Source organism: Toxoplasma gondii, chromosome XII, assembly GCF_000006565.2.
Source record: "Toxoplasma gondii ME49 chromosome XII, whole genome shotgun sequence".
NCBI classification, from domain to species: domain Eukaryota; phylum Apicomplexa; class Conoidasida; order Eucoccidiorida; family Sarcocystidae; genus Toxoplasma; species Toxoplasma gondii.
Genome location: NC_031480.1, coordinates 1,858,447 through 1,875,248, shown reverse-complemented (window position 1 = coordinate 1,875,248; position 16,802 = coordinate 1,858,447). Strand labels below are relative to the sequence as shown.

The following is a 16,802-nucleotide window of genomic DNA, read 5'->3' as shown; positions in this document are numbered from 1 at the left end:
ATGAAATGACTTTTTTGGTAGCTTAAAATTGAGGTGAAGAGCGAAAATACCAGAACCATGATCAGCCAGCTTCATTTGTGTAAGAATAAGGATTCTGCCACAAATTACATCATTGACGGAGAAGACTCCAAACCAAAAACACCGTCAAGACACTAGAAGAGAACAGGTTAACCATTTTACGGGTCAAAACGGCGAGCGTGCAACAGCTGCGCCATCACCGAAACAGTTACGTCAAAAGAAAGTCACAGAACGTGTCCACTGTCTGCAGGTTTCGGCGCCGCAGCTCTCGCGGAAACTTCCCGCGAAAACCCGACCTGTCCAGTGCCTACACTAGCCATGGCCGCCTGCAGTTCAACTGTTGAGTCTCTAGCGCGTCCGTCACAATCGACAGTTCGCACCGCTGACAGCGCCCGGCTGCTTTTCCAATCGTCGCGAGAGAAGTGCGTACCACCGAAGCGCCTCTCAGATTCTCCATCTCTCGAAAAGCTTCCCGCCCCTTCGCTAGCTGTCGGCAAAGACTCGCCGCGACCGGAATGTGCTTTCACAATTCTTTCCACGTGTATGACACTTGCTGTTTGTGGCGACACGCTCACGCTGCCCGACTCTCCTCTCAAGTGAGCGGCCACGTGGGTCATATTTTTAGCTGACTGTCTGGGTGCAGGTGGGGCCACCCGCTGCCGCGCCAGTTGTTGCTGTTCATGCTGCTGACGAAGGAGCAGCATTTGTTGCTGTTGTGCACGTAGAACTTGCTGTTGCTCATGCAGCATGACCACTCGCTGTCGGTGTAGTTCGGCCTCTGCTCGTGCCCGTGATTCGTGCTGTGCCGCCAGCTGGTGGTGCGTTGCCACTGCATGCGCCTGCTGAGGCCGAGGTGGCGCACCTCGCAGCTGCGACAACGCACTGGAAATGTTTTGCACCGGAAGACGCCGCTCTCTCGATTCGTGGATCGGGATTCGCTCAGAGACTGACCGTTCGTCAGATGGCGCTCGTGAAGATGGTGCTCGCGAGGCCTGCGCTGCATGCGCTCTGTCCCTCGTCTGTGCAAAAGCATTGTTCATTCTGGTAAAGTCGGCACTCAATTGCGCTACCCCCTGCTGGTACAGCGCCTGACGCTGTTCTGGCGTCAAATCCTTGCGCTGCAGCAGCGACTGCTTGAGGAGATCCATGCGCTGCCTCAGCATCTCCAGAGCTTGCTGCTGCGGAGTCGCGGAAACCTGCGGCTGTCTCTGAGGGTGGCGAGTCTGCTCCATCCACTCGGTTTGTCGGTAACCTGGAAGTTCTGCCTGCGATGGCCTCTCTGACACCGCACTGCCTGCGCCTCCGTGCTGATACGCTGTAGCTTGCTGCTGGGCAAGAAGCTTCTGCTGTTGCTGGTGGTGCAACACTGCCATCATGTGCTGCTGTTGAAGCAGCTGCTGTCTCTGCTGCTGCGCCATCGAGTATTCTTGGTGCGGACCTACTCCATCTGCTTGTCTGCTGGGTATCGTTCCCGGTGCCATCTTTGGCGGACGCTGACGTGGAGGTCTCGCACGAGGTGGTGCCACCTTTGCCTCCACCCTTTGGACATCGTCGCAAGAGGCTGCGTTTTCACCAGTAGCCGGAGCAGAGTCATTTTCTGTTCGTGCAGCCTCTGATATGTCTTCGCTCTCTCCATCTTTCTTCGTCGCCTCAATGGCCGCCACCGCACTTTGCTCTTCCTAAAAGACAGGGCAACGGAATGCGACACACGCTGACACTTGAGAGGCTCGACCACTCGCTGACACTTCCTTGAGCACACAAAAACTGAAGAAGAGCTTCTGGAAGCAGGGCTGTCTCCGCTCGATGACTTTCACCACCACTAGATACAACAGTCAACAGTCCGACACTTGAGCCGTTTTTGTATTTCGCCAACCCATGACTACCACTTTGGAGACCAGACCACAGGAAAGGAAAACACTGATGTGGCGAGCTTTACCTTCCTTGCCTGCCTAGCCTTCAGTCGCTCGCTTCGGTCCTGTCGCTGACTCTCCGCACAACTCGGGCCACCTCCCCGGGTGGAACTGCGACTCGAACTCTTGCCTTCGATGGAGGCTTCGTACGCAGCAAAAGTGTAATCTACCGCCTTTTTCTCTCGGCGGCTACCTGCGGGTGGGATACACAAGCAGACGCGCAGTCCACGCAGAAATCAAACTAGCCTCGGCAACAAAAGTGGCACACGAATCACCCGTAGACTGTTCTTCCGAGATACAAGCAAAACGTGGCTCAGCGACACTCGGTATGCTCTTTCGTCCACACCAGTCACGACGCGATGCAAAAGATCCTCTCTCTAGCATCCACCCTGATTCGAAGCTGTCGAAATCACATATGCAGCGAAAGGAAGACACTGGACGATGCATGCTGGCTAACAGGACTAGAAAATAGGAAATCGCTCTAGTGAGGAAACGACTTCCGAACCACCAGGATAGACTGTCACAAAGAAGTTGTCCTATCCTCCGCACAAGGTCGGCACTGGGAACATAAAGATCCTCCCCTACAATGCTGAGATGTCGCACATTCACTTCTTCGAGAGTCTTTTCTCTACACTGTTATCATTTTCCTTTCTGATGTGTGAAGCAAAAAAGCATCCGCTGTTGTGATGTAGTAGAAACAAAAAACAAACTTACTTGCCGGCACAAAACCCCAGTTGGAAATCTCCAACTGCCGACTTAACGCCTTCTGTCTGCGCAGCTCGCGGCTCCTCTGCTTCTCTTGAACCAAGATTTGTTGGTGAGCCTCCAGCAGCACAGCACTCATCCCTGCAGTCGTCTCATCCTAACAAGAGAGCAAGAAAACACAGTCGAGTTATTGCAGTCCTTACAAAGGTCTCCAACGGCTTCGCGAGAAAAGACAAATGCGTAAAAAAGAATCGCACACACAGTTAGGTTTCAAAGCAAATGAAATACTGCGTTCCCATCATAACAAAGAAAGCATTTCAGTAACTGGAGCTCTTGAAGGATCCGCCGCGGAAAGGTCACTCTGAGACACCAAGACCACAAACTCGCCGAAGAAATCAACGGAGTAACATGCCATGTCGCGTAGGTGAAACTGCGCCTTTATGATTCACACACTGGGGGAAAGACTTCCCACTGATTCCCACGAACCCCTTCCTCTTTGAACCTCCATGCATCATAAATGCCCCTCTGTGGTATGCAGTCCCAGTGTACCGGTCCGGCTCCTATACATCAACACAAGATCAATCTAACGATATATATTAGCGGACAAGCTGTTCCTATCACGAAAAAAACCGTCGGTACTGTCAAGCCTCTTCTTCCACACATATTTCATGGGAGACCGAAAATTCTCATGTTTGTTTGGCATTTAGCTGCTCTAACTCACCATGCTTAGAGCTTCTGCAACGGATTCAAGCGCCGAAATATCTTCGCACAAAATCGCTATCTGCTGAGAGCGAGGGTCCTCCTGATCAAAAAGACAGCAGACCACTTGAAAAAACCCATCGTACCTCTCTACCCTTATTTTCTTCGCGGCTAACTTTCCAGGGAAAACTCCTGTTCTCTCTTCTTGCTGGATAGCGTGACATTTTGCCCAAAGCACAGAAACCGACACTCCGCCGCCCACGCCGTGCCGGTCAGCTTCGTTGGAACTCAGTCCAGCGAATGGGCAAGGAACTCACACTTTTGTGTTTGAATGACAGTTATGTGCCTTTTTGGAACGAATTTCCCAACGTCTGATAAACACTCATGGAGAATGAAAAGCAGACAACGCCACACCCCGAAGTTCTCGCTGTGCAACCTCAACGCCGCACAAAAACAATAGCTTCACCCTGGAGAAACGTCTCAGTTTCCCTCCGAGGTAGATTCCTTTCTTGGCAACGGAACTCACTCGATATAGCTTGAAAACAGTCGGGTCTCCGCACTGCGGAACGATCCAGTACAGCCTGCCCTCTTCATCGCATCCTTTGAAACCGGCTTCCAGCTCGCTCTCGGTTAAGCCCTTCAGCGCCTGCGAAAGCAAAAACGATCAAGGGCAAATGCGCAGTTTCGGGCAAAGACATTCTCCTCAGCGCACTGTGTTGTGTGCGTTCAAGTGCAAGGCTCCTCGGGCACTCCCCGCGACCGCCCTCTCTCCTTCCTGGTCTGCGACCGAGGGATCTCCACACCAGTGTGTCGGCGCAGCGGGTAACCCATTCTGGACTTCAAAAAACTGACGGTTTATAGAGAATTCGGATTCCCCAAGATAAACAGCGCCCCAATGCAAACAACGTCCAGCCTCTACGGCGGCAATCAAACCACTTAAAGAGGTTGTCACATCCACAGAAAGCGACTGAGCCTTAAGGGGGAGACAGAGCAACGCCAGAGGAATGCGTATATCACTTGTCCGACAGCCTCCAGGCTTCTCGCGAAAACTGGGTTCGGGAAGCACCGCATTGATGGTCCCACGGCAGCAGAAGCGACTACTGGAGTATATCTAATCCCGTCTGCCACCTTAATTTCCGTATTGCAGTGTCAGCATCGACCAAGAAGGAGGGAGACGCATGCAGACAATGCGTTGGTGCTTCCGAACGCGTTGCATGCATGATCTAACAATATTGACAGTTCGAGTACCTCCATAGCATCCTTTTTCATGAGGACTGAGGTCGAGAAATGAATCTGCCACCGGAGTGAGGAGCTGCCTTCAACGGAAGCCGCCAAGACGCCACTCCCACAGACTCTCTCGCTGGTGTGCACAGGTAGAAAGAACAAAACTGCACGACGTGTGAGTCTTCAAGTGTCTCCAGTGTAACTGCTGCAAATGACGCGACACAGACTTCAGTCCCGATGTAGTATCGTCGCCTCACTTTGTTGATTTGCGGACTCTCGCTCATGGCGTGCTCGATGAGAAGGCGAACTACACGCAGTTTCTGCGCAGAAAGGAGCAAGACAACACACGAAGGTGCACTAGCAACGAGAAGAGAAAGTGGTGTAGCGTGCATTGAAGACAGATTCAACAGACGCTCAGCTTCTTCCGATTTCCTCGCAGTGCCTTACAACACAAGCTGAGGCGACATACGCACACAAACATTGTTTATGTGTGGACTGAAGGGGGTAGTTTCGGATGGCGCCAATCTCCGATCGAAAAGCCAGACGACACGCAAAGGTGTCGCGCCGTCCACGTTCTGAAAACGTATTTGAAGCCTCTTGTCGCTATCCCCTCCCCATAATAACAACAAGACAACGGATCTGCAGCGCTCGAACTTCCATAACTTGCAAGCGGTGTCAGGTCCCCGAGTGACACTGGAAAACTCCAGGTGTTCTCCTATGTCATAAACAAATGGCTTTCGTAAGCATCCGAAGTGAAGGCAGCGACAGGAGAGAAACACAAAAAACTATCCAAAAGCTTCCAGCTTTCGTTTTCCCCCTACTCACATGAATGCTTTTCAAACGTCCCCAGTCCTCGCAGACCTTGAAGGGGTTGTAGACGGTCTCTAAGAAGACGCCTTCTAGTTCGTCCCCTTCTGCACTGCCTGAACCGGTTCCTCTTTTCTTGTCCTCCTTTTTCCGGCTGTCATCCTCTGTCTTTTTACCCATGTTCTTCTCCCGAGGAACGCCGGTCTTTTCGCGTTCTGCTTCTTCTTCCTCCCGCGCTGCGGCAATCTCCTTTCTCTTCTTCCTCTTCTCGCCTAGACCACAAGAGTCGCAGCTCTGCCAGACCTTCACCGGGTAGTCGAAGGGCCAGAGAAAGCCGGAGGGGATGATGCCGTCGCGCCGTTTCTCGTCTACGTACCTCCCGCACATACGAGTCAGCGACATTCCGGGTGTCATGCGTCTCCCTAGAAAGCCGAAAAGCTTCGCTAAAATCTGTCGCAGAACTCCGCCGGGTTCGCCCTTTTCTGCGTCTCCTCCTGGGCCGCTCCCGACGACGGGGCTGAACTCTTTCAGGAAGGAAGGAAACGAAGGACGCTCGGAAGCGTCTGCACGTGAAGACATCGAGGAGGCGGCCATCGATTCTGAAGCTGCCTCGGGCGCAGCAGTCAACGGACGCGCCGGAATGGGGGCCACAGATGGAGGGGAACTGATCGCGCTGACGAGCTCGTCGAAGGACCAGGTGACGTTGATCAAGCTCGGGAAGAGATTCAGGAACCGACAGAGCAGAAAGAACTCGAACGTCTCTTCGACGCGAAGATTGTCCGAACAGAGCGCTCCTCGCCGAGTCACACCGTTCGGATATTTGCTGTAGAGTTCAGCCTCCAAGAGGCCCTCAAAGTGGTAGAGGCACTGCGACCGCAAGGCGACTGCACGCGGCAGCTGGACTTTCCCCTGCGAATTCCCGGTGGAAAATGTACCCACGCATGCAGACTTTGAGCTTAACTCCGATTCTAGCATTTGCCTCTCTCGCGCTCTCTCCTTCTCCTTCTCTCGCAGCCGAGCCTCTTTACTCTTGCGCGGCTTTTCCCACTTCGCTTTCTTCCGTCGTTTCAGTTTCCTTGCTTCTTCTGTCCCTCCAACGCCCCTTTCCTTCTTCGACAGCTCCTTCGAACGCGGCTGAGTCGCCGGATCCTCAGCACTCATCGTAGTCTCTCCATTCTGCGGGCCTTCCGTCCCAGTCTCCTCTTCCGAATTGGCCTCATTTTCAGTCTCTGGCGAGCTCGGAGCATACGAGGAAGTCAAGGAAGACGAAGAGGAGGAGGGCGATGACGACTCGTCATCGCTGGGACTCTTCGTCAGGTTGCGGAGAAGTTTTTCGGCCAGAGCCTCGTCCGCAGATTCGTCATCCTCTCGGGGGGTCTCCTTGTGGCTCGGGTCGCTTGGAGAGGCAGACTGAGACGCATCTGTTTTGCGTATCTTTGCCTTAGGTTCAGCCGGCCGCGCTTCTGTTGAAAGCGTCGGGGAAGCAGCTGCGTTCTGGGAAGCCGAAGGATCTGACGAATTCTGTTCCCCTCCTCCAACCCCATTCATCGCCTCCACTTCGTCTAACGTGCACTTCTGCAGTCTGCTGTCTGATTCATTTTGAGACACCCAGTCAGCGGAACAGGCTTCGCCGCCTTCCTCCGGGTTCTCGTCTCCTCGCTTCTCTGTCCCGAGCTGTGAACTGGAACTTTCAGATTCCTCTTTGGCGCCTCGCGATGTTTTTGGCTTCTCCCGCTCCTCAGGCGCGACCCCTTGCCGCTCCTCAACGGCGTCGATCTCGTTCTGCACGAAGCGCTCGACTTCCAGCCGTTTGCTTCGACGCTCAAGAAAACACTGCCACCGCGTCCGCAGTCCCTGAGTCTTTTCTTCGCCTCGTCCTTTCGCTTGTGCCTCTTCTCCCCGCGGGAATCTTCGTGGCAACGGGCGGTCGTTCGCTTTCGACGCCTTCCGGGAGGCCGGCGCAGAAGAGGCTGCACCTCGGGCCAGCGCTCGAGCTAGAGCCGCATCTTCTGCCACGAAGGCCCAGGCCTTTTTCACCTGCAAAGCGTCACTGGTTAAACTGTTGAGTTCCTCCTCCGCCTGCTTCCCCTCTCCTTCAGATGCAGCGATATGCCCTGTTTCAGGCTGCGGTGCGTCGCTCCTCGCCGTACCCGAAGACGCAGAAGCCGGCAAACAGTCTCCGTAGTAGTGGCGACCATGGTGCCGTTTGATAACGCCCACAAGGACATCCAACAAAGTCTCGTCGGCCAAGTTAAGTTCATCTTTGTAGTAGTCGTCGTACCATTGATCGTAGTGGGGTTCAATGGTCTCGTCGTCGTCCTTTCCTGTCTGATCGCTCTTTTGTTTCCGGCAAGACTCCGGACCTCCTTTTCTGCGACTCTCTGCCCCTTGCTTCCCCGCGCAGACAGCCCCTACCTTCTCCCATTTTTCTCCCGCATTCGTTCGGTTTCTTCCGAGTGAGTGGGTAATTTTTTCTTTCGAATCCGAGACACGACTTGCTCGAGATTCACAAGACGCTCTGCCGCTGCCCGCCTCTCTCTTGACCCGCGAGGATGAGGGTTCGGCTCGACTCGAGACAGCAGCTGTCGCCGTCTTCGACGCCTTCCCCTTCCGTCCAAGATCTGCTTCCCTCTGCAACGACGCCCTCATCGAGATCGGCACCCGGTTGACTTCGCGCTTGCAGCTCGCACGTTTCACGCCCTTTCCTCCCCCCGATGGAGGAATCTTTGCGTTTTTTCTGCTCGTCTTCGACATGGCCTTCACGCACTAAAAAACGAAACCTCCAACCTCAATTGACTTACAAAGATTCGACGGTTGTGCACTCTATTGTGAGCTGCACGTGTGTATTCATATCTGCGGGTCAGACAAATAAATATGGGCAGGCATAATTGACGCTGGACCCAGGTGGTCGCACCCAGAAGCGAGACACACGGCGAGTTCGGGAAACCTGCAAATGTCAGCGTGGTCGCTGCGGCCCCTGCACCAAAACCCAGCAGCGGCTGTGCACGGTTGAACGAAGACAACTGAGAAGACGTGTGGCCACTACACCGCCAGCATGGCGAGGAGATCTAAAGCCGCCAAAATGGCGTTTCTCCGATGGCAGCGGAACTGTACGAAGCGAAACGGGGGTTGGTCCGGCCGGTGGAAAGTTCGAGCACAGATCGACTAGGATCACTAACTCCGCCCTAACAAATACGGGCGGTACCGACAAGACAACGACTGGCTTGTCGTTGGAGTCATGTCCTGGCTCTCTTCACGCAGAGACACGGCGGAAATTCGCAAAAATGTGACCAGTTCGTTCTTGATCGTCAAAAAAGACCCCTGGACGACTGGACAACGGGAGACTCACGAGGTCGACATATGCGTTTCCAGGTTCCAACTGCGCTTGAAAGCGGGTTTCCTACCGGAAAAACATGAACTAGAGGAAGTTCTGGACAGACACACGCCTTACAACACTGGACTCCATGAAACAGAGAGACTGCAATTGCCGGCACTTCGAGTGTGAGCTGGTATTCAAGCACTTTGTTGGCCGGTGCAGCCGGTTTCTCAAAAGAAATGTTTTGACGCTCGGTACCGCATACCCCCGAAGGGTCCGGAGACACAGTTAAAAGCCTGGTGTAAATACAGACAAAACAGCTCTGTACCTAACAGGGGTTGCTGGGAACACACACGAGCAGGAGCACCGCAGTCGTCAAGGAAAAATGAGACGGGAAGCGCAACTAGAAAACACGGAGGAAAAACTGTCAGCGCCGATTTCCCCGGTTGCATCTGGATGCATCGAGGCACCCGAAGCCCGGACAAGCATGTATGCTTTCATTCGACAGTGGTGCCCCTTTCTCTCCATAAGCAGTTACCTGGCAAGCAGAGGGGGAGAAGTGTGAAGACGACGATGACAGTCTTGTACCGAGGACACGCAGGAGTACGAAGAGCTCTATAATTAGACTCGACTACCTGACAATGTAGTCGTATTTCTGCGGAAAAGCACTGGTGAAGGTCCGCGAAAATTGCCGGGTGGGAAGAAGCCCAAACCCACCTTTTACCACATGCACGGGCGCAGACACGAAATGATCACCGCTTCGAGCGCTATGCCTTCTTCTTTCCGTTCAGAACTTGCCCCCCAACCCACGCATTCACCTAAAGCACCACTCTCTCGAGAGGCTGAACAAATAGGAAAGTTTTCGTAAACAACTAGGCAAATCCCAGGCAACAACGGAAATGGTCCCGCGCTAGTCAAGAGTAATTCCACAGGCACCGCAGGTAAGGGCAGAATAAAACAAGCGTGTTGCTCACGACACGAGTACTCCCGTTCCCAGGTAGCGCTCCAAATGACCTTTATATTTGTTAACAGCTCACACTTTTCCTGTGAAGTCTCTCATTTGCTGCGTGTATGATTTGTCGTCTCCGTGTACTTTTTTCGTGTTGCCTGCTTGGACTAGGATCGACACTCCCCCCATTCACGAGACGCAGGCTGAGGCGAAAACCAGGAGCTGTGATACGGAGCTTTGAGGCGCTCACGCACCACACAAGTGACCCCGCTTTTCTTGCTCGAAAACATCCAGACATCATCGATGCCTCGGAAGGGCAAAATTCCGAAGCCTTTGAGGTGGGAGGTTTTGTTACCGTCATTCGGCTCCCAAGGAACAAGTCAGGACTGTCTGACGTATGTTCGCCCAACCGTGTAGGTGCGTGGGTTTCCGAGCCGCTGTGCTTTGAAAAATCCGCCTCAGCTCATACCCATGGTTTGCTTGTATATAAGAAATCTCTTATAAGTCGAGGATTATTATCTGGCCTTCAAACTTTTATTGAGACAATCTGTTCGGCTGTGAGTGCCGTCACAAATTGCAGGGCAACAATCAACGGAGTAGTATTCTAGCGGCACTAATAAGCCAACGCTTCGCTTGGCACACAAGCAAGCAACGCGCGGAAGTAGAGCCGCTCGCGTTGCTCTAAGCCGACCACTCAAATTGACAAGAGTAGCTATATTTCGGAACCCCTGTAAAGAAGTAGCTGAGGAATGTTCAGACTCCACTTAACTGCAACCCTGAGCTGGGTAAGCACGAGCGGCCGGTTGTACTTACACTATTACTAGTGTATGGGAAGACTGGTGAGGCTAACCGCCTATGTAAGAGCCACGATTTCGCAGGGTTACTAGTGCTGCAACCTAACAGATCCGGCCGAGACATCTGAGCCATCACAGCGACTGCGGGGAGTATATTCGAATTCAAATAGATTATGTTGCGGAGGGTAGGGTCGTTCTGTGTTAGCTAAGAGCAACTGGGGCATCCCGTGTTATTTACCTTTCGTGGTTGCACAAGGATCTTTTCCCCCACAACGACACACCCACTTTTCGTGTCCATGCACTCCGTAGTGACACATGATGCCACGGGACTGGCAGCGTTTATGCCGAATAGCTACTTAAACACATCCTGGTCAGCGATGGCGGCCATGCGAAACCGACGCCTGATTTTTGGGCGTACGCATCGGTCCCTCTGAGCGATGGAAAATAAAAAGAAGTGCAAACCTGTTAGAGCGCCCCCGCATCCCGTTCACATTCTAGCGCATTTTTGCGTCAAGCAGCAGTCTCTTCCGCTCGTGGCCTCACCAGAATGTCCAGCCAAAACCCGCTTGAGTCCCTATACTCCGGAACGACATCCCAGCGCGGATCACACGTTCTGCGCGTACTCGCCCCATCTCCTTCCTTTCCTCTATGCTTTTCTGCCAGCTTCCCTACCACGCTGTGTGGATCGAATACTCTCTCCAGGAGAACGCATGTCGGCTGTTGGCGAATCTCCTCTCGAGTGTGGAGGATTTTCCTCAGTTCAATGAAAACTTTTATGTGCAGCGGGGAAACAACGTAGTGCGGGGTGCGGTCTGGATGTGTATCCAGTGCAGCGCGGCAACGGAAAAACGCCATCGGCAAAGATATCTGTTCCACCCCGGCTCTTTCCAGAGCTCGTTCCAAACCACACCGGGAAATGGTTAGCGAGGGACTGTTTCCGGTTTCACTCAAGAGTGGGCCGCGTATCTGCATTGTTGGCACGGCCTTGATCGCACCTCGGTGAACCGCCGAAGAGCTTCTAAATTCATCCGCTTTCCGCTGACCGCTCTCCGCCGCAAACCGAGACTGTTGCTTTTGACGCTTCAGATTTAATACTGGCTGCGGCGACGCTCCTTCCCTGCTCGCGGGAGAACACTTGTCCCAGTCTTCTGCGCTGCCGAAAACTAGGCTGACTTCTCCTCGCGTCAAAAAAGAGAGAGTCGACAGATACAGCTGCGTCTGTAGCTTATGCGGAAGAAGGGTGTCTTTTAGCGGCTGCACGTCAAGCAAGCCACCGAAGTCGGTGGAGCCTAATCCCTCCCCGGAACGTCCGTACAAATTTCCAGCACGCAAACCCGTAGGCTCCGCAGATTCACCCGGCATGCCAGTGGCAATATCGATAGGCAATTGTGATCCATCTGCAGTTGCACGGATTCGGGCGGATTTTGTTGAATGCCTACTGGCTGACTCCAATTCGGTAAGGGCCGACCACAGAAAGGAGGGTATGAAAATATCCTGAAGTGACAACGCCCAGCACAGCTGTACCTTTTCAGCTGTCGAGTAGCGCCAACTACATGTGAGTGCATGCGTCGCCAGATAAGCACTTAGCTCGAACAGAAGCTGCTGCTCGCTTCTCTTGTCTGACAGGGATGCTGAAAAGTGCGTTCTTCTGTTCCGGATGGAGCTGTTGTTTTCCCCTTCAAAAGACTCTCCGTCCACGGCATTCAGCCTTTCCCCGGACTGGCTGACTAACCTGCAGCGTGCCTCATCGGCAAGGCGATTTCTGCTCTGCCCCAGTAGGGTACGCGAGAGTTTGTGAGCACCGCTCTGAATCGCCCCTCCGAGGTCTTTGCTTGCCAACATTTCGGCATGCTCCACACAACTGCCCCGTGCCGATCCAGCAATGAATGTAGAGTAAGCCCAGGCAAGAGATGTCACATGACTTGGCTCCAGAGAGGCCAAGAACTGGCCCATTCTGTGAGGCACAGGAAGATGGTTGTTCCTCCTTATTGCAAGAGGAATTCCAACCGAATCTCCGATAAACCTATGTCTCGCCTCGCATTCCACTGACCCCTGTGGCGCAGAGTCCCGATCGTCCAGCAACAAAGCAGCAACGGCACGGAAGATTTTGAGAACAGGCATATCAAGAGATGCGAAAGCATACAGGAGAAATGACAAGTTTGCTCCCAGCGTCGTGACAGCCGCACTGTCTAGCCGGCCCTCAGTGGCTGTCCGAAGAAATGATTGACGAGCTCCACTTGGGAAGCACAAAGTGTTCTCCAGTGGAGAACCCGATCTCGTATCCACATCCAGGATCTTGGTACAAGCACCGGACATACTGTTAGGGACGTTCCCCCCTATACTCCGTTGACGATTTTTACAAGAGCTGGAGGTCGCTGCAGCACTCTTCTTGTGGGCTTGTGTCATCAGCCACCGGTGATACTGTTTCCACTCAGTCGGCAAGCAGACCAACATGGCATCTGCAACCGCCACCATCAGAGTTTCGTCCCGATACCCCACTGTACAGCAGGTTTGCGCAAACATGGAAAGCTCGCGCAGTGGCATTTCCGGCAGGCGGCGACGAACGCATGCAACGGCTTGTTGCCAGAAGGCCTGTCGGATCCTAAGCATACTCCGACCTCGTCCGTCTTCGATTGATGAAGAAGCAGCTCTTGCAGCGTGGCACTGAGCAATGCCCCAGAGTCCAAGCGACAATTCCCGCGGACGAAAAAAAGGGAGACACCGCAGGACGCACTTCTCGAGAAGGGAGACTATTTCGGAGTAAAGGCGCCTTCCTCCCATGGGGTCTACTCGCGAAGGGACAGACAAGGTGTCTGTACCACCAAAGGTCGGGCCTGGAGAGCAGTCTCTCGTCCCCTGGCGCATACACTGGGACGAATTGGAGCTTCTCTCTGACGGCTGAGCACCGCGAACCGAAAAGGAATGCGCATTTGCCGCAGAGTTTTCCAAGTTATTGTGGGTGGCCTCTTCACCGAGCCTTGCATTTCGCTGGGTCCGGTTGCAGTACGGTAGTGACAGTCCTACGTGAAAGTCGGAGAGAGGCCCATTTCGAGCATTGTCATTGGAGTTCTGCAGTTCAGCAGTGGGACTCTCCCGCAAAGCAGCTGGAAGCCGTAGTTTCCCGCAAGCCCAACAAAGGGATGCGACAAATCGAAGCTGGGCAGCCGTCGGCTCTCTCTTCTCAATCGCTTCTCTCCCTTCGAGTGCGACGTCTCCAGGTGTTTCGAAGAGTAACCCGCTTCCCTTGTTCGTTTGGTCATATGGAGGCGCATCCAAGCGGGGCTGTTCTTGAAGCCGTTGAGGAGCAGTATTCCGGACGCCTTTGATGAAGGGAACTTGAGAGGTGCCGGGAACTGTCTCCAATGCGAAACGGGGTGCTGAAGTGATTGTTACCTCGGGTGTCTGGAAAGATGAACGTTCATCTGCGCCCACAGCTCTCGAGGTGGTCCCACTGAATTCCGGGGGTATTTTGATTCCCGCAATGTCCGAAATTGGTAGGTCTGTACCTGAGGAGTCTTTCCTAGTATGAGCTGGAGGCGGCGTAGCTGCTTGCTCCTCCGATTCCAGGGAAGCGAAGAATTCTACTGCTGCACTGGCTTGTGAGAAGGCAGACACAATTGGCCTGCCTTCTTTGGAAATAGCTCCTTTTTTCGTAACTGAATGCAACTGCCCGTTACAGTGATCCCTGTCTTGCACAGGAACTGGTTCGGGCGTCTGTGGCCGCACCTGCATACAGTCGTTGTCTTGCTGCAGGCACACCCCCCTGACAAGATTGCTACTCTCGATGTTTGACAGAGAGGAAATTCCTTTCGAAAGACCACGCACTGGCAGATCGAGTTCCGATGAAAGCAGTGTTTCATGCGTTTGTCGGAGGTGATGGAGCACACAACAAAGAACTGAGAGGAAACGGGCGTCTCGAAGTAGTTGAACGCCCCATTTTACGATTCCGTCCCGAGGCGCTGCGTTCCCTGCGACATCTTCGTCTAGTGTATGTACATCTTGGACTCCAAAGACTTCAGGACGAGTAGGCAGCGACCCATCACCTTTACAGGGCCGTGTAGCTTTATCAGCTCTTTGTCTGTCGGCGTCGGTGCTGCCTCCGGAGCTAATGATCCGGCGTGCTCGTCTCAACTGCTGCACCCCGAGATTCTCCCTCGTCTGCTGTAGGGATTCGTGAGCAGTCTTCCATCGATTGCGCTCGGTGGTGTCGGAAGAAAGCAGTGCGAGACGGTGCAGAACGTGCGCAGAATTGATCCACCCGAAATCCGAAGCCAGGTGAGAGCAGACACCCATAAGACCCAGAGGTGAAGCAGAAGACCGAGGAGAGACGTCTACAGAGGATGCAGCACCGACAAGCGTACTGTCTGCAGAAGTACACTGAGAGGGAGAAGGAAACTGCTCTGTTCCCGCTACAGAAGGAGTCTTTAAGTCATGCCGGTCGTCTGCATGGAGTGACCGAAGCGCAGACGCTGACAAAGGCAAGCGTCTCAAGTCGCCAGACGAAACATGTTCATTCGATGGGCTTTCCTCTTCCACGGCCATCGGTCGAGACACCGCCAACGTAGGGATGTCCAGGAATTGACGGGGAATCCTAGCGACGAAGTTGCTCCCTTCCGTAGGGGGTTTTGCCGGATCTGTGCTCAGGAGATCGCGCGTTTGCCAGTTCATCGCCGAACGCCTGTGACGACTATCTTCGCGCCTGGTGGCGTCCGTCTGGCAACAGTCTCCGATCTCATCTTTTACTTCCCTCAAAAACTGCGCACAAATTTCCAGCACTTCCTCAACGGATTTGCTTCTTCTGACGGATGCGTGTAAATCAAGCTGCTTCAACCTAATTCGCGTTCCTCGTTGTATTCCGTTGTTCTTGGATTCGGCCTTTGCGCCGGCATCTTCATGTTTAGCATGGTCGCTATGAGAAGTCGGCCGACTGTCCAAGTTAACCGTTTTTAAGAAATGGGGACCGCCACTACCCACGCTTTCGCAACTTGCCTCGACTCTTGCTTTGAGTATCGAGGGCCTCGCGTGTGTTTCTAGAGTCGATTCGTCGGCGAAGTAGCCGTCTGGTCTATTTTTAACAGACGAAACGGCGCCCTGGGAGAATCGAGTGGTTTCTCGTGAGGCAGCGCCAACCAATACGAGCTCCTCACGAGTCTGAGATGCGGCAGGGTGCGCGGAGAGACGGCTGAGGCATCTGCAGTCCTGAGCTCTCACCGATGCACGAGAGGCTTCGAGTGCCAAGGCTCGGCCACTTCTCTCAAAACATCTTGGTGCGACGCTCTTCCAGGGAAGACGAACACTTTGCATCTTGAAACACGGATGAGATACCTTATCACACCTCGCAGAAAACCCCTCCAAAGACACGACCCCTTTCACGTTCCCACCCTCTTCCCCTGTATCCACTGTAGGTACGAGGAGTGAAAAACAGGCACAAAACGCGTGGCAGTTTTAACAGAACCCCAGCAGAAACGCATTCCACGAATAACTGTCATTAAGAACAAACTACCGTGTCCTTGAGTGATGATGCTGAGAAGACCCATTCAGAATGGTACCGAATAGCCACAGTGGTCGGAAGAAGGACAGCGAGCGTGGTTGATGACACAAAAGTTCGCCTGCAGCAACCGACAGAAGCCCGACTATAGAAATAATGACAAGACGCCATCAGGAAATGAACACAAAACACTTTCCTCTGGTAGCGCAACGGTGGCGCACACTGCAAGAAGCCCTTAAGACCGGCATCTCGTCCAAATGCCCACCAGGTTTTATACATCAAGGAACTGCTTGTGTGTTCAGGAGAGACAGGACAGAAGTCCACGGTGACGCGACGGCGATCGGCAGCTTGCTTGCCTCAAATACACTGTCTTCCGCAACCACGTTGCTCCAAACTACGCGAGATGCGACACTACTTGGTGAAGTTACACTACGCAGAATCGCAACTGCCACAGCAATTCGGGAAATGTTGCCTTCTGATTTAAGGAAACGACCAATGCTGCGTCTCAACGTCTCTCGTACGGCCACACAACTCATTTACGGAACTGCACGAAAACCAGGGCACATGAGCCGCGGTTTTTGCCGAAAGGAACGTGTCGAAACAAAGCCGTTTCTCCAATTTCATGAACAGTAAATCAACACTGGGGTCAGAAACGAACATGGACGAAGAATTTTGGTAATTCCCAAAGATGCGAATGACCCTCGTGAATCGACACGCATACGCAGGTGCATGCTTCGTGCATGCAGCACACAGAGACTAGCAAGGATCTCGGTAGCATCGACCTGGGGACTCAGAGTTATACTAAAGGAAAACGGTGCTTTTACAAAATCAGTGTTGTGTGATAGAGGATCGACGCTCGAATACCGTCTGTAGGATGAAACAAGAGCTCCAC

At 53.3% G+C, this 16,802-nt stretch overlaps 2 protein-coding genes across 2 annotated transcripts; both read right to left on the bottom strand.

Annotated features, from left to right (window-relative positions):
• Positions 1-32: 32 nt before the first annotated feature.
• On the bottom strand, positions 33-10,213 carry TGME49_217480 (hypothetical protein). Its single transcript, XM_002371274.2, has 7 exons — positions 5,382-10,213; positions 4,814-4,876; positions 3,859-3,978; positions 3,355-3,435; positions 2,643-2,790; positions 1,955-2,121; positions 33-1,697 (listed from the first exon to the last, which is right to left on the bottom strand). The coding sequence occupies exons 1-7, from the start codon at positions 8,115-8,117 to the stop codon at positions 243-245; spliced, it is 4,770 nt and encodes a 1,589-aa protein (XP_002371315.1). The 5' UTR covers positions 8,118-10,213; the 3' UTR covers positions 33-242.
• A 153-nt stretch (positions 10,214-10,366) lies between these two features.
• Positions 10,367-16,555, bottom strand: TGME49_217470 (hypothetical protein). The gene is made up of 2 exons (XM_002371273.2): positions 14,466-16,555; positions 10,367-14,078 (listed from the first exon to the last, which is right to left on the bottom strand). Exons 1-2 carry the CDS (start codon positions 15,724-15,726, stop codon positions 10,933-10,935), a joined length of 4,407 nt encoding a protein of 1,468 aa, XP_002371314.1. The 5' UTR covers positions 15,727-16,555; the 3' UTR covers positions 10,367-10,932.
• Positions 16,556-16,802: the final 247 nt, after the last annotated feature.